This window comes from Glycine max, chromosome 13, assembly GCF_000004515.6.
Source record: "Glycine max cultivar Williams 82 chromosome 13, Glycine_max_v4.0, whole genome shotgun sequence".
In the NCBI taxonomy this organism is placed as follows: Eukaryota; Viridiplantae; Streptophyta; class Magnoliopsida; order Fabales; family Fabaceae; genus Glycine; species Glycine max.
In genome coordinates, this window is record NC_038249.2 from 40,112,962 (window position 1) to 40,134,852 (window position 21,891).

Below are 21,891 nucleotides of genomic sequence, written 5' to 3' on the forward strand. Positions count from 1 at the left end.
AAATGGAAGAAAATACCTTGAAGAAAAGTTAAAAGAATTGGGCAGTTCACTTAGCGTGTAGAAAACCCACATCAAAAGCCCAAATGTGCACTTAGCGTGAAAGCTCGCGCTAAGCGCGAATTCAGCATGAAAATTAAGCTACCTGAAGCCTATATAAGGAGGAGGAATCAAACGGGAAAGACACATCGAATTTCAGAGTTCTCCAGTAAAGAAATCCAAAGTCTGAGTCTCTCCTTTAAGGGAAACCCTCTTTTCTTAATCATTCCCCCTTTTCTTGTTATTAGTCATCCATCCCCTTCTTCTATTAGACTTTGAAAGGTAAAGTCTCTCATGGTTATGAAAGGTTAAACCCCTCTGTTGGGAGCCTAGTAGCCAATGCTTTTGTAATGTAATTGCTCTTCTAATCTATTAATGCAATTTCAATTTCTATTGTCTCTTTTATGCTCTTTATCTCTACTGTGTGGTTTGACCATCCATGCATTTGTTTTTAGGTGTTATACATTGGAAAATGGTCATTTCTAAAGAACTGGGAAATGACATCTCAACAATGCATTGCTAGGGATAAAATGACTTTGTTGTGTCTCTGCATACATCTTTCATACTTAATGCAATTTATGATTCAATCTTTGCAAGGAGACTTGGGAGAGAATACACAAATTAGGCTCTTCATCATGAAGGATCAGGGTTGAATATGGGTGGAAATTGGAAAGTAGTTAATAGAGAAAAATATTAATATTGCATCAAGGGTAGTTAGGCATGCTAGGTCTCAACATAATTGTATTCTAAAATTATCTTTTGTTCTCTTCTTGTTTATTATTCACGCCTTTTTAAATTTAATTTCTTTCTTTCTTTTTATTTATATTCTACTCCCTCTTTTATTGCTTACAAATTGAGTATTTATCAATGCAAGTACAAACAAAGTCCATGTGGACTTGACACTCGGTCATCCATTTTAATATTTACTACTTGTGATAAAATTGGTACACTTATCAATCTGTTAACATACATGTAAGTTTGTAAATCTGAATTGGGGGACCAAATTTGTGTTATTAGATGTAAAAGGAGGATTAAATGCGTAAACAATTTTAAAGGGGAATCAAAATCAAAATTAAAGACAACTAAAAGGACCAAATTTTCAACTTTGCTAACAACTTTTACTGTTCAAATACTATCTTGATACTATTTAGAGCACTTTAAAGACGAAAAATAAAATAAATACATTTTATAAGAACTAAAATATAAAAAAATATTAAATTATGAGAACCAAAAAAATATATTTAAGCTTTTTTGTTTATATTATTATATATGTGAAATAAGATACTTAGTTGCTAAGGTGGTACAGTTATGATATATGAATGACTCAATTAGTATAATTGGGACACAAGAAACTAAAATTATATATTTTTAATACTTATGAATTTAATTAGTATAATTACAATTATATGATTAAAATTACAATTAAATTGATTGTTTTCCATAGAAAAATATATTTATATCATATTGATTTGGGTTTAATTTTTATGTAAGATTACTTAGAGATTTTATGCTATGAATTAATAAAAAAAATATTTCAAATATGACTTTAAAATGATAATTGGCAAAGTCCTATCATGCAAAATTTATAATTTAATGTAAATAGAAAAAAAAACTTTGTAATATCTATACATTCTGATCTAAGTGCAGCCAATAACCAATGTACACCAAAAACTAAATATGTGGACTTGGCTAATCTCCTTCACATTGGTTTATCCGACAAAGAATATGTTTGACTGTGAAGAAAAAAAAATTTAAAGGGGACAAAAATAGAAAAAAAGGAAATTAAAAAAGGAAAAATAACATAAAATATTAAATTATTTGGTTTAAGAGAAATATGTGATTAATATAGTGAAGATAAAATAATTAAGTTGTTTTATTTAAATGAAATGAGAAAAAAATTAACTTAGTTTTAAAAAGACTTTAATACCCAAAGACCAATGTATGTAAAAAGAAAAAAAAAAACGTCAACATGCTGATCCAACGAGAGTACAAACGTAAAAGTGTTTTCTCTAACACATTTCTCACTTGATGCACCACTCAACAAGGATATAATTTTTTGTTGTGGGACTCATCTCCATCCAACTTATCTCTATCTTAAATCACTAAACCAAACCGCTGGATACAACTGTCTCCGTCCATCGTTTCCAAATCACTATTGTCATATAAAGGCCAAGGGGGTAAAGTGCTTCCAAATACTGTATAATTTAATTTTCTAATCACTTATTTCTTTCTATCCATTTTTTATTTATTTTCTAATTAGACTTTAATACTTTTATAAGAAAAAATTAATAATTTAAAATAACCTTGCAGCAAATTATAAATTATTTACTACAAACATAAAACATATTTTATATGTTTAAAATATTTTTTCTAGTACTTTAACTCATGCAATGCACAAGAAAAATATTTGTTTTATATAAATAAATTTTATAAAAAATAAAAAAAATTGAATTATGCAATATATTGTAAAGTAAGTAAAAACAAAAAATAGTTATATATATATATATATATATGTTAGCTACTGAATTTTTTTTATTCTTTGAGTATTCCAATAATTATAATTAAAAATGGATTATTTTTTAAAATAAATGACTATAAAATATAAATTAAAAAAATCAGATAGAAATATAATTAAAAAATTTATATTTAAAACAAGATTTTAAACTTTCAATTTACTTATTAAAAAATAATTTTAAAATAAAACATCATAAAATATTAAAAAAGAAGTTTTATTAAAAATATTATTAATACACGTTCATCATAACTTTCATTTTATTCCTAAATCTTATGTTACTTTTTAAATTTTTTTTAATATTATTTCTTTAATCAACCAGCAAGACATTTTTGTTGTATTGTAATTTATTACTAATCTACTACTATCTATCCAAACAACCAAACAAGGTATCGATTCAGGTGCAGGTTATTATTAATAATGAAAAAAAAAATGCTCACAACCCAACACAACAAATAACAGAGGAATCCAATACATTAGCGTGTGCTTTTACATATTGCGCTTTCTAACTGAGCCGTTAAATAATAAACCCCTCTCCTCTCCTCGGTGCCCAAAAGGCAAGTTTTCCCTACAATTAGGAACCAGCCAGCCAACGCCGTTAAACGGTTTAAGCAATCCCCGCTTATCCCGGTTACCAATTCCCCATCTCCGCCGTCACGCCGCCGCCGTACATTGCCCTAACCGTTCATCTCGGTCACGGTCACTCCTCTAATACTTTTTCTAAAAAAAATAACAGAATATACATAAAAATATATTGAGAAAAAACAAAAAAGGCAAAAAGAAGAAGAAGAAATAAAATCTAGAGAGAGAAAGACACAGCACCTTCAACTCAACCTTAGAGAAAGTGATTGGATTTATTTATCTATTTTAATTTTAATTTATTTTCCTTTTTCCGCTTTGGGGCTGCGAGTGTGTGTTTTTCGTTGTTGTGGCTTTGATATTGTCTCCTTTCCCGTTTCGTTCTTCGACCGCTTCTTCTTTTCTTTTCTTTTCTCTGAGTTTCAACTTTCAACGCAGAAGAGAGAAAAAGATATACATATATATACACAGAGAGAGAGAGAGAGAGAGACAGACAGAGAAAACCTAGAGACTATTTTCCTTTCGCTGGTTACTGTTATTGCAATTTGCGTGTTTCGGACTTTCGTCTTCGAATTGAAGAATCGTTTTGTCTGAGCTGAGGCTTTCAATTGCGAGCGAACATTGAGTTTGTTTGTTTGTTTGTTCGAGTTTCTTCGATGCGCGTGTTATCGAAGGACGGGAGTTCGTTTGAGGTGTTTTGATTCCGCGAAACGAATCGAAATGTTGGTTCGGAATTTAATTTCGCTGGAATTCTAGCTCCGATCTCACGAAATTACTCGAATCTTAGGGTTGAAGCATGGATGTCGATTCCTCGATGGTGCCGGAGACCGATCACGATCCGGCCGCGCAGAACCACGCCGCCGCTGCTCCGGCTCCGGACGCGGCGGAGGGAGAGCAGCTAGCGGAGCCGCCGTCGTCCGGAGACGGATCTCCGGAGCAGGCGGCTGCTTCAGCGCCGCAGAGTCCGGTGGTCGGACCGAGGCTGGCGCCAACTTACACAGTGGTGAATGCAATTTTGGAGAAGAAGGAGGACGGACCGGGGCCGAGGTGCGGCCACACGTTGACGGCGGTGGCGGCTGTCGGAGAGGAGGGGACGCCGGGGTACATTGGTCCGAGGCTGATTTTGTTCGGTGGTGCCACTGCTCTTGAAGGCAATTCTGCGGCGTCAGGAACTCCTTCATCTGCTGGAAATGCTGGCATACGTACGTATTTAATTATTTTACCGTGTTTTCATCTTCCCCAGTTTATGTTATACTGTTAACGTAACATTCCTCAGGATTTTGTGGCTGATTATTTTGAGTTTTGGTATGTGTTGGTTAGTTGGTTTGGTAACTATAGGCTTTGCATGTTTGTTGTGTTTTGAAGTAGAATTAAGTTGTAGCTGCACGCATGGACGGGCTTTTGTTTTTGTCAAGGTCTAGGTCCAGGGGTTAGCTATTGCAGTTGTTTAAATGTGATGACTCCTGAATCCTGATTGTATTGTTATTTTAGGCCATGTAAGTGCATGGATGGCTTTGTGGCAATGGATTGCTGTTTTTTAGACTATTCAATTCAATTTCCATGGCATCTTTTAGCCTTTGGTGTTTATGGAATTGTTTTCCTTCATGGAAGCTAGGGTTTTCATAAATCTGGCTTTGTTGATTAAGGTTTTAAATCTTGTTTGTGTTGCTACTGGATTTGCATTACGATTGTGGTTGTGGCAGCCACCACCACCAACCTGTTACAAGTGCATTTACGTGATGTGGTCTGCATTTTAATTCCTTCTTGTTATTTATTTATTGGGATGGAACCTGGCTCTGTTGTTTACAAAAGGTCCATACTAGTTCACTTTGATGGATGAAGTGATTGGAGTAGAAATGAATGGAAATCACATTTAGAAATAATTCATTGTTGGATAGACCAAACAAAACCAAGCATTGTCATGGCACTTTATCAAAAACTAAAATTCCAGTATATTCATTTAGAGTAAAACCTTTTCAAAGTTTTCATCTAAAGTTTTCTTGACCCCCTTTTAATTGAACTATCTTCAATTTTATTTACTTTTCACATTGGACCTTTGCTGTTCTTTTGCTCACATGATCAAACCACCTTAGACTAGTTTATCTTGTTTTCTATTCATTAAGTGCAACTCCAACTTTTTCCAAATATTTCATTAATTCACTCCTAATACAGGTTTGTGTGTGCATGAGGCAATAAACTGAATGAATTGATTATTAATATACAACTTTATTTCTATATTATGGTTGGTTGTCATTTGGAAATTCATAAATTCTTGTGTAACTCTTTCCACAGACGTCACTTTTTTTCTATTTTTGATTTTGAGGGGAACAATAAGTCAAGTTGACATATGTTATAGGGAACACTTCAGTCCATTTGGCTTTCTATTTAATACATCCAAAAGATGGATTTAGTGGTTCCTTCTGTTAGTGTCTGTTCTGTTCCACTTCATAGCCATTGCATTCACCCAAACAAGCTTGTCAAGAACTAATTCTCCTTACAGATAAGCTCTCTTGAGTGAAAGGCCATGAATGATTTTATATCTAACGCACCCTGTAAGCAAAAGAATCTCAAGTTTGAAGTGTAGATAATGCACAAACCCAATTTACTGTATCCTAAAATTTACTTTAATTATGAAGAATGGTGGTGACAAGGATTGAATTCTTGACCACTTGGTCGTAAAAGCTTTGGTAAGAGCCAACTCTTCTAAAAGCTTAAGCTCTTAGGTGGAGGTCCTTGAATGTGACAATGAGTTTGGATTGGTACCTTTCCATTTTGCATATAATTTTTTTGGTTATCATATAAACCATACTATACTAAGTGACATCTTTGATTCAGTGGTATAAGGAGCTCAACAAACCCCACTTTTTTACTTTAGAAAGAGCGATTCTATTTCAGTTTATGTTGTGAAATCTATTCATTCAAATGTTCTATATAAGTTGCAGCTCTTGAAAATAACAATGCATTCTTTTTTCCAAGCCCATTATTGTAATTTGTAACAGAATATCATGTTTTTGTTCATTTGTAGCACTAAATGATGTTTGTGAGTCTTATTTATGGTGCATATCGATGTTGGTAACTAAATACCAAAAACTTGATTTGGTGCAAACATTTTTGCTTATTTGAGAATTGGCTACATCTGCTTATCTTCCTGCAAGGAGTAACACAGGATAAACAATAATTTATATAGATTTATGCATTTTTTCCTTTGAAGTCAAGAGTTGATATTGATTGGATTAAGGGAGCTTCTTTGTGAATGAAATGATATGTTCTATAGCTTTAACAATTGAGTGTTATATTGTTTATGCTTACAATTTATCCTGTTACATGATTTGCATTTCAGGTTTAGCTGGTGCCACAGCTGATGTCCACTGTTATGATGTCTTGACTAATAAATGGTCTAGGTGAGCTTAGAACTAAGTTATTCTTTCTCACCTCCATTAAGACTTAATTATTACTTGTATAGACTTGCATACTTTGCATCAGTGCTTAATAAGGGAAATATCATGCAGGATAACTCCCTTTGGAGAACCTCCTACTCCAAGGGCTGCACATGTGGCGACTGCTGTAGGAACTATGGTGGTTATTCAGGTCGCATGGAAAGAATATCTTAATGTTGCTGAATTTATTTCCTTTATTTAAATTATTAGCTTAGTTCTTAATGGAATATTGCCATGTTACACAGGGTGGCATTGGTCCTGCTGGTTTGTCAGCAGAGGACCTTCATGTTCTTGATCTCACTCAGCAATGGCCACGCTGGCATAGGTTTGAATTGTAACCTTCATGATTTTTCCTGATGACTTAATGCTTCCAACGCTATTTAATCTAATCTAGAGGGTTCTGAATTTTATGTAGAGTGTCTGTTCAGGGACCTGGACCCGGGCCACGCTATGGACATGTAATGGCTTTGGTGGGGCAGAGGTATCTAATGGCAATTGGAGGCAATGATGGTAACTATCCAAATGCCATCTCTTTAGCTTTGCGTGGCTTGGTTGTTTTTGTGTGTGAAAATTTATTGGATATCACATTACTTGCTCTTTGCTTTCCAGGAAAGAGACCTTTGGCTGATGTATGGGCCTTGGACACAGCTGCTAAGCCTTATGAATGGCGCAAGCTAGAGCCAGAAGGAGAGGGCCCGCCTCCTTGCATGTATGCTTCTGTCTCCATGAATTCTGCCTTATTAGACTCAGATTTTGTCATCACTATCTGCATATTGGTTTTAAATTCTTATGAACACGTGATAGGCTTTGTGTGCTTTTTTAAATTCTTAAAACTGTCACTCTAATTATTGTACTTGCAAAAATTGTTGAGTGTTTAAGTTAAACACTTCATTCCAGTTTTCCTTTATTTTAATTGGTTTAAGTGATGTTTTTACAGATTTAATGTAAGTTGTTATCTTTGTTTCATGTTTATAGTTTTTTTTTAAAACTATTTTCATGTCAAGTCTTGGATTTGTTTTTTATTGATCTTTTTCTCATTTTTTTCTTTAATAAAATTTGGCCATGTTGCTATAAAAATTAAAGCAAGTTGAATTGTCAGAAATTTTCAATAGTTTCCCTGTAGCAATAATGTTCATTTGTTTACTATTATTACTTTGTAAAGTTGGACTGTTGTGTTATTTTGTGATTGCTATATTCTTTATTCTTTGTGTGAGCATTGTGATTATAGAGTAGGCTTATCCTCATTTTCTTTTGATTTTCTGTACGAAAACTTGAGTTAGACTGCAGCTTGAGTAGGGTTTGAATTGAATCTCATCTTATTTGGCCATTTTGATTAGCATTAATATTACTGTTTGTGGAACAAAGTTACCACATTATTGCTTTTTTTTTTTTGTAAGCACAAGAGAATACTTTAAATATCTTACATTAGAAGATGTAAACAATCGATTCTGTGAAGTGTAGACTTACCTTAAATATATTAGTTGGCTATCATTTGGTGCAACTTGTCATGGTGCGATTTTCATTTTACCATTTAATCTTTGACTAGGTATGCAACTGCAAGTGCACGCTCTGATGGACTTCTTCTGCTTTGTGGAGGCAGGGATGCCAATAGTGTTGTGAGTTATCTATTCATTTTGTTGATTCATGGGAAGCTTGCAATTTGTGTCTGATACTTAAGTCTTTTTTGTGATGTCCCTGTCTCTGCATTTCCTTGCATCAGTGTTGTTAAATGATGGCGCTATGGCCGCCATGGCGGAGTGGTGTGGTGGTTTTTCTGCCAACAGCCATAGGCAATTTGTGAACGGAGGCCCACCATGGCAGCGCTATAGGCTGCAATGGCATGTTTATGTGGCGGAATTTTGGCCTTCCGCTGTGTTCCGCCATCCGCCATTGATAACATTGCCTTGCATATGGTTTGCCATTATAGTGGTCCATGTAGAGTAATTGTCAACTGGAGTACTTTTTGAGTTTTGTGTGTTGAAGTTCCAGCAGCTTTTCTTGAGCAGGCTATATGTGATTGTAGAAATAAAATATTTACAGATGGATTTCATAGTTGTGGTCATTTTATGTTGAGTTAGGCAATTTATCCCTACCAATGTTGCTTTCTGTTTTTGGCCCTATTCTTATTCAGACTAACTCTAGTTATATTCCTATATAATTTCTGCTTGACAGTTATTTGTTGTGGCTCTCGTGAATTTTTTCTTTCTATGCTTTGTTGAAAATATCTTTTACCAATTATGTTTGCAGCCATTGTCAAGTGCATATGGACTTGCTAAACATAGAGATGGTCGTTGGGAATGGGCAATTGCCCCAGGTGTCTCACCATCACCAAGATATCAGCATGCAGCGGTTGGATTCAGTTTCTTTTATTTTATTCTCATTTTTCTTAGTTGAGTATATGTTCAGGGATCATGCTTAATTTTATGATTCTAGGTATTTGTTAATGCAAGGCTCCATGTGTCTGGTGGGGCTCTTGGTGGAGGACGGATGGTTGAAGACTCATCAAGTGTTGCAGGTGCTGCTTAAGTTTTTAGTCTGTTGGCTGGTGCTCTGTTTTTTTTTATATGATCTGGATTGTATGTAAATGGGCTATTATATATTTATATCAACTTATTTGTATATGGAGGCAAAATTTAGTGTTATTCCAATTGATGCTGTATTTTTGGATTTTTTTTCCTGTCTGTAGTATTGGACACTGCTGCTGGTGTTTGGTGTGATACAAAATCTGTTGTTACCAGTCCAAGAACTGGTAGATACAGTGCTGATGCAGCAGGAGGAGATGCTGCAGTTGAGTTGACTCGGCGTTGTAGGCACGCAGCTGCTGCTGTTGGTGACCTAATTTTTATTTATGGTGGTTTACGTGGGGGTAAGTCATAAATATAATTTTTTGTGGATTCATTCTACTGGATTGTATTTTCTATTTGCTTGGTATCATGTTATATCTTTATCAATGTAGTTGTGACTATTCAGATAATTACTTTGTGCTCCTTACAATACAGCTTGAAATTCTTTTCGGTTATCTTTTATTTACAAGTTCTGTACTTTTAAAAAAACTAGGTCAATTTTGGCGGCCATGACATTGAGTGAAATTCCTCTCATCATGAACTAGTCAATGCAGGACAGAAACAAAACTTCTAGTATTAAAGGAGCTTTTAAGCTTAAACTGCTAAATAACTTGTACTTTATTTTTAAAGTTCTTATTTCGAGCTTTAACTTTTTAAGCCATAAAAGAGCTAGTCCAAACATAGCCTAAGATTTCTTTTATTGATTTTCTCCAACAACCAAGGTGTGTTTTTCCTTTTGATCAGGTGGATAAAATTTTTGCCCCTATTATTAGTTTTCAATAAAATGGCCATTTAATCCCTGTTCATCCTGCAAGCTGAAATGTATGATTTCATCTCAAATATTAACTAGATTTACATTTGTTTTAATCTATTTTAGTAAATATATACTTTTAAATTTCACTGTATGATAATGATGATCTAATCATCTAACCAATTCATCACTTCAAAAGCGGGACTGACTGTAATGTATTGTGTTTATGCTTCAGGAGTCTTGCTAGATGACCTACTTGTTGCTGAAGATCTTGCTGCTGCTGAAACAACAGCTGCATCTAATGTACAAGCAGGACGCTTACCTGAACGATATGGATTTGCTGATGATAGAACGAGGGAAACAATGCCTGAGGCGGCTGCTGATGGTTCTGTTGTTTTGGGAAATCCTGTTGCGCCACCAATGAATGGTGACATTTATACTGATATCAGCACTGAAAATGCCATGCTTCAGGGACCTCGGTAAGATAGTTGTTTTCATTTTCATTGGGCAAAGTATTTAATATTACTTGTTTGGCTTCATTCATCTGAAGGACTTTAAACAGGCGAACTGCTAGAGGTGTGGAGTATCTGGTTGAAGCATCAGCTGCAGAAGCTGAAGCTATCAGTGCAGCACTGGCTGCTGCCAAGGCACGGCAGGAGAATGGAGAAGTTGAATTGCCTGACAGAGACCGTGGGGCGGAGGCTACCCCAAGCGGGAAAGAAACATCTTCCTTGATTAAGCCTGATTCTGCAGGTTCAAATAACATTACTCCTGGTGGAGTTCGGCTGCATCACAGAGCTGTGCGTAATACATTTTCATTACCAGGGGAAAATTATTCTGTGTACAAGTTTCTATAAAATATTTACGCACATTTTTGGTTGTGTTGAATTTTCTCCAGGTGGTTGTTGCTGCAGAGACTGGTGGAGCATTAGGTGGCATGGTTAGACAGCTTTCAATAGATCAATTTGAAAATGAAGGCAGGCGGGTTGGTTACGGGACTCCAGAAAATGCAACTGCTGCCAGGAAATTATTAGATCGACAGATGTCTATCAATAGTGTGCCAAAAAAGGTACAGATTCATCTCTACTACACAGATTAATAATATTAGAGAAATACTTTGCAGTTTGTCACTTGGTTGTTCGTGTTTACTGACCATTCTTTCATTGCCATTGCTTACTCCATCTTTCATCACAATTTTCTGATAATTATGTTTGGGAGGTTTCTAGTCATGGTTTACATAGCTTTATCATACCACTTTTGTTGGATTACAGTTGAAAAAGAAACTTCTTTATTAATTTCCGTCACACCAATTACATTCTCTAATCATGCTTTTATAGGAGAAAAACTATCCTGAAAATAAGGAAACTATGGCTTAAATATAAATAGGAAAAGATAAAAAAAAGAAAAGAAAAAAGATGATAAAAGATCAAATAAGTTAATGATGGATCCCCTAAGATATTTCTGTTATTTACAGCAATTACTAAGCATGCTTGCTTTGTCTTATATTCAGATTCAGATTCAGGTTTGTTTCTTATGGAGTTTCCTTACTTTTATAGGTCATTGCACACCTCTTAAAGCCTCGTGGATGGAAACCACCAGTACGCCGGCAGTTTTTCTTAGATTGTAATGAAATTGCTGATCTTTGTGACAGTGCTGAGCGGATATTTTCAAGTGAACCAAGTGTCTTGCAACTTAGGGCACCAATTAAAATATTTGGTGATCTACATGGACAGTTTGGTGATCTCATGCGCCTTTTTGATGAGTATGGTGCACCATCAACTGCTGGTGACATTGCGTAAGTTTCATAGCTACTGTTGATGGTTATTTGTGAATAATGGATACTATTGTGGTGTGCATTACAGTGACTACGTTTCAGTTGGGCTATTATGGGTCAATAGGTTAATTATTGTATTGGGGCATGGTTGTTGATGTAAAAGATGTCCAATCAAAACCACAACCAGCTGGTTTTCTTAGTTTGTATACACTTGGTGCATTGTAGAGACCTTTGACCAAATTTTTCCTATTCTAATCTACCATAGCGGTGGTTCTTGGCTGTGGACAGTAATCTATTAAGTATGCCTAGTTAGCGCAAAAATGCATGATTCACATACTACTCCCTCACTGGAATGATATAATTCATTTTTGTAGATTATTTTTATATTTTAAATTATGCTCTGAATAAGATTTCTTTTAGCAGTTTGCTTTTGATATTGATACTTTAGCTTACTAGATTGTTTATTTTAGTGGGGATAAACAAGTAAATTGTTATGTTAATATGAGAGCTTATGGTGTCAAATGGAACAAAAAAGGAGGTCAAAGAATATGAAATTATTTTTTAATACTGAAAGATTTCTTGCAATGATTAATAGCTTGATTTTAAAGATGGTGCTGCACTAGAATCAAATCAATTGCATGAGGAGCGGAAGGTTGAGAAATATATTTATGATTGTGTGATTCAAATTTAGGAAAAATTTCTTGGCTATGTACATGAGCACTAGCTGTCGTTCACCCAAAGTTTATAACTATTTTTTCATAGTCATCGTTTTAGTTTAAATTCAGGGGTTAGATTAATATTTCAACACAATATTCAATCTTGTTATTAAAATATATCTTCGTTTGTTTATCTCTTTTCATCTAATCCATAAAATATCAAAAGGGCTATTAATTATAATACTAGTTTTTAGGCATTTGATTTTCTCTATTGCTAATTTTATAAAATGACTATCAGATATATCGATTATCTATTCCTAGGAGATTATGTTGATCGGGGACAGCACAGCTTGGAAACTATAACCCTTCTTCTTGCTCTGAAGGTACTCATGATTGTTTCAATTGTCTTTCGATTTTTCTTGTCAAAATTGATGGCCTCAGATTTATGCATAGTTTGTAAATATTGCAGGTTGAGTATCCCAACAATGTACATTTAATACGTGGAAACCACGAAGCTGCAGATATTAATGCACTGTTTGGTTTCCGAATTGAGTGCATAGAGAGGATGGTAAGGAATTTCTTGTACCAGAAATTGTGTCTTGTTTATATGGGGTTCATCAACCAATCATGTAAATTGTTAATCAGGGTGAGAGAGACGGAATTTGGACATGGCATCGGATAAACAAGCTGTTTAATTGGCTTCCTCTGGCAGCTTTAATTGAGAAAAAAATTATTTGCATGCACGGTGGTATTGGTCGTTCAATAAATCATGTAGAACAGATTGAAAACATTCAGCGTCCAATTCCTATGGAAGCTGGATCAATTGTGCTTATGGATCTATTGTGGTAGGTGCTTGTTTGCTATTGCATGTTTCTGACTGTCCTTCAGGATAATAACAGCATGAAATGTTTCCAGGTCTGATCCTACAGAGAATGACAGTGTGGAAGGATTGCGACCAAATGCTAGAGGTCCTGGATTAGTTACTTTTGGGGTTAGTCATTTTGGAAGTAATTTTTCAGCTTTCTATAGTAATTTGGTTGTTTCAGTGTTTTTGATGAAATAAAAACTGGTAATACATATTAATATGCTTTGTTTATGTGACAGAATTTGATAATTTAGAATGCTTATATATTATTATTTTATTCATTATTGTAGAAACCCTTGGCAATACATTTCTAATGTAGGATTTTCAAGTATCCTTTGAAACGTGAAATCTAAGAATTTAATTAAAAATTTAAAATGCATTGATAGAGTAGAAGTTTTTTTTTAAGTGTAACAAACTTTTTACCCTTGGCAATACATTTCTAATAGGATTTTCAAGCATCCTTTGAAACGTAAAATCTAAGAATTTAATTAAAAATTTAAAATACATTGATAGAGTAGAAGTTTTTTTTTTAAGTGTAACAAACTTTTTAGTGTAAAAAGTTTGTTACACTATCATTTATCATATATGTTAAGATTGTTAGCTTTTGTAATCATTATTTTAAGTGTTATATTCAGGGTGATGTCTAATTTGTTGACAGATAAAAATCTTTGCTTTGACAGGGCATGAAAATTAAACTTGTTAATTGAAGAGTGTATATCTTTGAAACTTTTGCAAGTTTGTAGCATGTATCTATGAGATGATTATATTTGAAAGGTAGGTGAATAGGTTTAAATTTAATGAATCATGAAACTGATTAATGCCTGTAAATTCTTATTGTTCAGCCTGATCGGGTCATGGAATTTTGTAACAACAATGATCTTCAGTTGATTGTTCGTGCACATGAATGTGTGATGGATGGGTTTGAGCGTTTTGCTCAGGGACATTTGATCACACTTTTTTCAGCGACTAATTATTGTGGTATGTTACTGAGTTCTGCATTGATCTTTCCTCCTTTGGTCATGTTCCCTTCTAAATTTTGACACTACTTGCTCCAATAGGTACCGCAAATAATGCTGGGGCAATATTAGTTTTGGGTAGAGACCTCGTTGTTGTTCCTAAACTAATCCATCCATTACCACCAGCAATTTCTTCACCAGAAACATCACCAGAACGTCATATTGAAGATACATGGATGCAGGTACTCCTTCAAATATTTTCCATTAAATAGTAGTGCTGCGTAATAATTATTATTGCAGCTATCAAATATATATGACTCAGTGGCATGTATATTTGATAGCTGCAATGACGCCTTTAGTTAAACTCATTCAGGAAAAAAAGGCACGTTAAAGTTAATTTTGAGCTAGCTTAAATATGTTTTTTAGACCAGTAATATATCTCTTTTCAGTTTATTACCTAAAATTGATTTTTTTTAGTGCATGACATTTTTAAATTTTTGGTTTTGGTACCTATCTAGTCTTATTTCGTTAAATAATGATGTGACAAACTAACGGAGTGTCACATCATTGATTAAGTGATGATATGACAAACTAACTGTGGAACATCATCACTTAATAGACTTAGACTAACAGAAAATGCCAAAAGTAAAAGTTTGAAAATATCAGATAATAAAATGAAAAATATAAAAATATAGGTAGTAAATTGAAAAATGAGTATATTATGAAAAACATATTTAAGCCTTTTGAGCTTGTCATTTCACTGTATTGTGGTGCTTATATCGAAAAATAAACAATGCTATTAATACATCCAGGAGTTGAATGCTAACAGACCACCAACGCCAACTAGAGGTCGCCCCCCAGTAACAAATGACCGAGGTTCGCTGGCTTGGATATAGTGATCATTATGAATGTCCTTCAAATTTATGCCGTACTGGCTCGTGCTATCAGCCTTGTTTTAGTGTTATGTATATAGCATAATGCCATTTACGGGAGTCTCTTCGAACCTGTGAACTTAATCCCTGCAGAAAGTTTTGGTTCTCATCACTCCATCAGCAGGCCCTGATAAGATAAGATATACACGTTCCGCATCAAAGGTTGGTAGCCACTGCTACGTTTACTTTGACCAAGCTAGAACGCAATTCAAGTTCCCCCCACCCGTCTGTAAATTGAGCATAGTTTACGACATCAAGGTTATGGTTGTCATGGAGGCTATTTTTGTCTTCAATTCTTACATATTTTTTACTTGCCCTAGGCTATTGTTGGGGTTTTGTTAATCAAGAGGACGATGATTTTTTTTTTTTTTAATGTGATGGTGAGTTATATAAATCAGTTCTTGGAAGTCCTTGTATCATGGGTGTTGCTCTGTAATTTCATCTTTGTACAATTAATTTTTGCGCGAATGGATATTCTCCTTGGAAGAATGTGAATTTTGATAATAGATTTTGTATTTTGCCCTATGCTGCAAATGTCTTGGGGGGTTGGATTTTTGTCAGGATTTACTTAGCTTCCAGATGCTTCTGCCAGGATTTTATAGATATTGACTATTGCGGTGCCTAATAGGCTAATAGCTAATGTGAACGAGGTTTCAACTGCAAACTATCCATGATTCAAAAAACAGAAAAAGTGCATACAAATGTATTATCACTATTCAGTTTTTTCATCTTACTTCGAGCTTCATAGGTGAAATCGTCATTTGTGTAGAAATCATATTCTCCATAAACCCATGTGGCCCACGTTTAAACAAACATTTCAATGCCTCAACCAGTAATTCCTATTTATCAGTATTGGGGTGTAACGTCCTAGCATCCCAAAATGGGATAGTCATTCGTTGGAGGTCTACATTCCATTAACATGCCTCAAATGACCCCAGTAATAAATCTGTTTAAAAGTATCTAACTGATACAAAAGATAGCCTGCATAAATAAGTTCTCTCGGACTCCTGTTTCAATTGATTGCTGTGATCTTCTAACTCGACGGCAGAACCCCTAACCTCTTTTTACAGGCCTTTGAACGTAGGATTTGTTGGGATCTTCTGTCTTAAGCTTCGGTGGACGAATTTCCCCTTTCTTATTCTGCAGACATACAAAATGGTGGATATTATTTGAGCAATTAATAACCATCGGTTCCAAGGTACATGTCAAACGGAAAAGTTTATATGAAAATCAGTAAGCATAGTATCTCACCTTCTTTCCACCCTTCATAAAATCTCTCCAACTGGATACCTGATGATGAAGTGTGTTAATGTATACATCTTTCTCTGTCTGTGTGTGTGTATATATTTATTTTTCTCTAATAAGAAATAAAATACTGCATGCAAACAAAATTCACTATTTTTTCTCTCTTTGTAGGCTAGTAAGACACTTCAAACAATGTATCTTACTCATCATTCAGATTATTTTCTAAACAGCTGATGAAAAGCATGAGAATTTTAAACTGCTTCAAAGACCCGTGTAGGCTTAAAATGCAAGAATTAAAAAAATGGTGACCAATGCACAAATCTCCTTATGTGTATGCAACAATTCCCAGGTTACAGGGCTCACCCACTAAAATTTTAAGAGGTGTGCTTCAACAAGAATAATTGATACAATTTCAAGTTATTTAATTACTTAACTATTAAAAAACTTCTATAAATTCAATGAACCCACAAAAATGGATTACCAAGCTTATTAACCAAGATGCATAGGCCAAAGGCCACAAGTATTACCACCTAGGTTGGTTAGTAACCATGACAATACCATGGAATTGAAATCAGCCTTTGCAAACGGTAGTAGATTAGTTTGCTTTGTCCCTAACAAAGTGATGTGTCTTCAGTTCAAATATTTTTCTTAACAAATATTATCTCCTGATATGCTGTCACACTGACACTAAATGTATACAGATAACCAGAAAGTATATGTAGAACAAGAACAGCATTTTGGCCATATTCTGGTATGACTTCATAGCTTCATTATAAATTTCACAATCAGTACATCACAAATTGCAGTTTGATGTATAAAATTTCATTTAAAGATTAAGTCACAGAAAACTAACCCTCTTTTCTCGTGTTCCTTCCCATTCCTCCTCATGTTCACGCTTTCTTTTCCACATTTCTTTCTGTTCCTCTTCATCCCTTTTTAATCGGCCTTCCTCCTCAGATATCTACATAACATTGAATAAATTCAAAGGTGCAAATAATCTCCAAATGATTTTACTGTCTTGTCACTGGCATTTTCAAAGACATGTCAGAATTTGGAAAAGTGGGTGGGGGTGATTAGAGCATACCCTCATTTGCATTTTTCTTCTCCTCCATTCTTGTTCTGTTAATAGTTCGCGAACTTTGACTTTGAGCTCCTGCCGGAACTCCTCTGATTGTTCATATTGTTTGTCATATTTTCCCTGAGACAAACAAGATGATATTCTTAAAAAGCAAGGGTACATTGTCTGTTAACTAACAGTAATACTAAGTTTACAACATCAAAATCTGGTACTCTGACCATTCAGTGTGTATTCAAACCACAAGGGAGGCAGAAGAGCCAAAAAGCAACACACTCACACAAGAGGAGACTACTCTAAAATTTTAGGTTTCAAAATCTGGTGTGGCAAAGATCTTAAAATTACAAAAGAACCCTAGTAAAATTATACAAACCTCTTCAACCAAAGACTTCATTTTTGAAGCTGTATCTTTCTTCAGCTGCTTCTTCCTCTTTGCTCTAAGTTCTTCTGCAGTTCGCATCAACGAAAAAAATATTAGTTTTATTCTTTAATGTCCCCAGCTTTCCCAGGAATAAGCATTTCTTCTACAGAGAGACCCCTGAAAAAGAAGAAAAAATAAACAGGGAAATGACGAAAAAAAAAATAAAAGCTTGATCCCAAATCACAAATTTAAGGTTTGCAAGTTGTAAATACATTAAATGAACTCCTCAACTGGGTGAATGCCTATGTAAGATCAGCTTTTAGACAGCTAGCCTATACAAAACTTTTCCCATTGAGAGTAGTAAATCACAGCACTCAGTTGAAACAGGATCAATAATGACTTCTTATCATTAACCAAAAGTGCTAAAAACAAGGGGACGGGAGGGGGGGGGGGGGGATGAGAAAAAATTACTATTGAATTGCTATAGTCATAAAGATAGTAAACCAGGTTTCACAATAATTCAGATTTCAGATTTACTTCCTTTACAGTCCAAGATACAACCCTTAGTTGGAAAGAATAAGCACCCTTTAATACACAATAACTAGAGGCCAGGTACAAAAGACCAATTTACACTAACCTTTAGCTGAATTAACTTGGCTAAGAATATAATCTCTTTCATTTTGATCCAGTAATAACTGTTGAGCTTTCGCTAATGCTGCATCCATGAAAATAGCACAGACAATATTTAAAAAGAATGCAAACTTCCATGTGAACCATCTAGCTGCAAAACTTCTACTTTTATCATAATAATAGATCCCACACAAAATACAGAATCAATGTCACAGAAAGTAAAAGATAGGATCCAGCTTCCCGACTCTCTAATATTGTAGTTGTAGCCAGAAAGGGGTAGATATCAATCAAAATAGCAGTTGAATGACATACAATACCAACGGTAAATTATTTAATTTTCCTTCTCTGGCATCAATATATATAATTGATATAAGGAAAAAAATCATCACTGGATAGGTTAAGCTGAAGTTGATAAAAATGATAGTATAAAGTAGTAAATAAGAACAGTATCTAATACTGAATAGTTAAGTACATAAGTATGTCGAAAGAACTGTTTATAAATTCATACCAGTTTGTCTCCAAAAGCTATATCAAAGTAACTCTAACTGTGAGGAAAAGTGACCCATCCATACAAGCATACACAACTACTTGAACTTTTGAAGCCTATCCTTCCACTATATAAGTCAAGGAAAGAAGTAGTCTCTCCCAATATGCTAGTTTCTGGTCAAGAACATAGAAATTATTCTAAAAGCAATCCATTTTTCCATGACCTAATTCACTCTTCATGGTAAAGTGTATATATTACATATTTCAATTTATGCACATATTTGCCTACCAGAAAGGAAATTAGCAACTTTTGGGACTCAAGAGATATGTTTACTAACTAAATTATGTCGTTGATTGAAGAGGTATGCAAGTGCATAGAACTGGACATATTCCTGGCCGATGCAGGGCATCTCTTAACACAACTCCCATGCCCAGAACTGGACATATGCAAGTGGCTCGACATCAAGACTAACTGGACCTAAACTATGGCCATATTCCTTAAAAGGCCTAAACTATGTTAATCAAACCCTAAAAGCTAGTTCAAGAGGTGAGTATTGCCTAAGTCTTAAAAGGACTACTATGCCTATATTCCTAGCAAATGTGAGACATTTAACAAGTTCAAAGAAACAAGAAACAAACATAGATAAACAAGTAAAATGTTTAATTCCACCAAAGCTATCAATATCATAAAGCATGTATTCATGTACCTCCAAAAGCCTCCTTTGCTTGCGGATGCTTACATTTGTCAGGGTGAACCATCAATGATAACTACATAAGATTTGCAAGGGTATGATATAAAAAGCCAGCAGAACAGTTAAGACAGCTGTGAGCAGTAGGATGACATTACCTTGCGGTACTGCTTTTTCACATCATCAATTGATGAATCAAATGATAAGTTTAGATACTCAAAAGGATTCAACTTAAAACAAGAGAGAATCCTGTGGAGAAAACCAAAACCCAGAGAATGTTGATCAGCAGAGTGCATAGAACTTAAAACAATAACAAAATTTCTCATTTTCCACATAAATATTTGGTATAAGAACCAAGCATATTTTAAAATTACAAATTGAATAACATATTTGTTTAAAATTCATCCACTACACTGGGTTTTGGTTTCTAAACTTTCATTTTGGGATCTTTCAACCAATGTTATTGTTAATAAACCATCAATTACTGATTTCCCCTCCATCCTTCAGCCTCATGACATTCTTGTTACACCTTTGCTCAGAAAAACTCAATGTATTCCAACCAATGAAGAGCCCAATATAATACAATACATTATCTACAATTCAAATGATTCTTTGAAGTTACAATCAAAATGCCAATTATACACTTATGTGAAAGAATTTGATTAACACTACTATAGTAGGCCGATGTTGCTCAGTTCGTTGTTGATAGTAAGATTCACTAGTTTTATGAAAACTCTGACAAAAACACGGCACATACGAAAAACTCAAATTCAACATCGAGAGCAAAATTAAAATGCCAATCATATGTCTCCATCCTCACGTAGACTCGCATGTATACATGGAGAGCAGAGGCAGCATCATCCGCATTCCAATAAACCAATCGACACAATTTTTGGATCACGCAAAGATCTCAGTTCGCGAAGCTTCGGTGATCCTAATTAAGAAACATATGAAAAAAAAAACCACTCCAAAACCAAAGCATAAATTCACCAACATATGCAATAATTACACAGAAATAACCGTCCAGAAACCCTAGTCACCACCTAACCTAAACTTATAGCACCAACACACGCATACATAAAAAAAAAAAAAAAAAAAAAAAAAAAAAAAAAAAAACTAGACGAAATAAAGAGAACGCGACAGAAAATTACGATTCAGAAGCACATAATCTCATAGCAAAACACACGCACAAATACATATATACACATATACATATTCAAAGATAGAAAAGTACCTAAGCACTTCGTTATCCCTTTCAACTTCGCTAACTTCGGCGAAGAAGTTTTTGAGGAGCAAATCGTCATCGACGGTGGACGCGTGGTTTGTGTCTCCCATTTTTTGGTTCGTTCCCTTTTCCTTCCAGCAATTCACTGTTGAATTCAATTTGAGGTCGAAAACAAGATTCGCCGATCGAATCCTCTCAAACGACAACAAACCTCAGGAACCCCAGTTTTTGAGGCCTCATGTATGCCTTACATATTCTACTAGTATTTTGTTTATGAAATAAAATAAAGCATCACAACTTCAACCATCAAAAGAAATGTCGTTTTAGAGCAAGTTGAATGCAATACAAATTAGTATCGAGTAATTATAAAAAGGAGGAATTATTTTGGAGTTATTTTTTGTTTTTATCATTTGTTTTTTAAAAATTTATTGGTTATAATAAATACTTAATTTTAATCATTTGGTTAAATATTTTTTATCTTCTATTTCTAAAAATATATCTTATTAAAACTTAATCATTAATTATCTGTTTGCTCTAAAGATATCTTGGGTTTGGCCACATGACTCAGGTAGGACTTTTGTTTAATTACCTTTCTCACATTATTACTATACTAGTGAAGAGGGTTTCTCTATGTCTCTCTACCTATTTTAACTAAAAAGAAAAAAGAAAAAAAATTAGAAGTAAAAAAAAAAAACTAACAACATGAAAGTAGTAGATACTTATTAAGAGAAAAGTGATAAAAATTTAAAAATTGACAAAGAATAAAATGATGTAATAAAATGTGTATACCAAATAAGAATATTTCTTTTAAAATTAGTATAAACAAGACATTTCATGCTTAGAAATATATATCCAATACTTGATAATTATTCGCAATTTACCCTCCCTCAAGTATTAAAGTGTCTACATAAGTGTTTGCATATTTCACTTTTCATCAAAAGTTGTTGTGGTTTGTCAAAATTATTTTTGCTACCTAATGCATCTATCATGTTTCAAGGTACTAAAATACCCCTAATCATTATTAATACATTTAATAGTGATGTTAAGTCAAATAATAAATGACATATCATTGTCACCTATTCTAGTCATCCTAAGTGGCATTACATATATATTTCGGA

General features: G+C 34.2%; 2 protein-coding genes across 3 annotated transcripts; one reads left to right on the top strand and one right to left on the bottom strand.

The window, feature by feature from the left end:
• The first annotated feature begins 3,050 nt into the window (after positions 1 to 3,050).
• On the top strand, positions 3,051 to 15,587 carry LOC100776048 (serine/threonine-protein phosphatase BSL3). 2 transcript variants are annotated; one of them, XM_003543362.5, is made up of 21 exons: positions 3,055 to 4,329; positions 6,468 to 6,528; positions 6,637 to 6,715; positions 6,810 to 6,889; positions 6,980 to 7,074; positions 7,174 to 7,273; positions 8,111 to 8,180; positions 8,812 to 8,913; positions 8,998 to 9,079; positions 9,251 to 9,430; positions 10,115 to 10,358; positions 10,442 to 10,679; positions 10,778 to 10,948; positions 11,436 to 11,674; positions 12,608 to 12,692; positions 12,779 to 12,877; positions 12,955 to 13,154; positions 13,225 to 13,300; positions 14,017 to 14,152; positions 14,233 to 14,372; positions 14,943 to 15,587. In XM_003543362.5, exons 1-21 carry the CDS (start codon positions 3,924 to 3,926, stop codon positions 15,024 to 15,026), a joined length of 2,967 nt encoding a protein of 988 aa, XP_003543410.1. In that variant the 5' UTR covers positions 3,055 to 3,923; the 3' UTR covers positions 15,027 to 15,587. The 2 variants fall into 2 exon arrangements, with proteins under 2 accessions (XP_006594918.1, XP_003543410.1); XM_006594855.4 differs by lacking the exons at positions 14,017 to 14,152; positions 14,233 to 14,372; positions 14,943 to 15,587 and adding an exon at positions 13,855 to 13,992 and having other exon boundaries at positions 3,051 to 4,329.
• Positions 15,588 to 15,877: 290 nt separating this feature from the next.
• Positions 15,878 to 21,063, bottom strand: LOC100776581 (J domain-containing protein spf31). Its single transcript, XM_003543363.5, has 9 exons — positions 20,783 to 21,063; positions 19,707 to 19,797; positions 19,567 to 19,627; positions 18,381 to 18,458; positions 17,756 to 17,829; positions 17,392 to 17,505; positions 17,161 to 17,268; positions 16,314 to 16,352; positions 15,878 to 16,202 (listed from the first exon to the last, which is right to left on the bottom strand). Exons 1-9 carry the CDS (start codon positions 20,881 to 20,883, stop codon positions 16,116 to 16,118), a joined length of 753 nt encoding a protein of 250 aa, XP_003543411.1. The 5' UTR covers positions 20,884 to 21,063; the 3' UTR covers positions 15,878 to 16,115.
• Between the last annotated feature and the right edge of the window lie 828 nt (positions 21,064 to 21,891).

Excerpts from the sequence above, each read along its gene's own strand:
- LOC100776048 (XM_003543362.5), top strand. The coding sequence starts at position 3,924 with ATGGATGTCGATTCCTCGATGGTGCCGGAGACCGATCACGATCCGGCC. Across the intron at positions 7,075-7,173 it reads GGCAATTGGAGGCAATGATG|GAAAGAGACCTTTGGCTGAT; the intron begins GTAACTATCCAA and ends TTTGCTTTCCAG. Across the intron at positions 9,431-10,114 it reads TTATGGTGGTTTACGTGGGG|GAGTCTTGCTAGATGACCTA; the intron begins GTAAGTCATAAA and ends TTTATGCTTCAG.
- LOC100776581 (XM_003543363.5), bottom strand. The coding sequence starts at position 20,883 with ATGGGAGACACAAACCACGCGTCCACCGTCGATGACGATTTGCTCCTC. Across the intron at positions 18,459-19,566 it reads AGCAAAGGAGGCTTTTGGAG|CATTAGCGAAAGCTCAACAG; the intron begins GTACATGAATAC and ends TCATGGATGCAG. Across the intron at positions 17,269-17,391 it reads GAAGAAAAATGCAAATGAGG|ATATCTGAGGAGGAAGGCCG; the intron begins GTATGCTCTAAT and ends AATGTTATGTAG.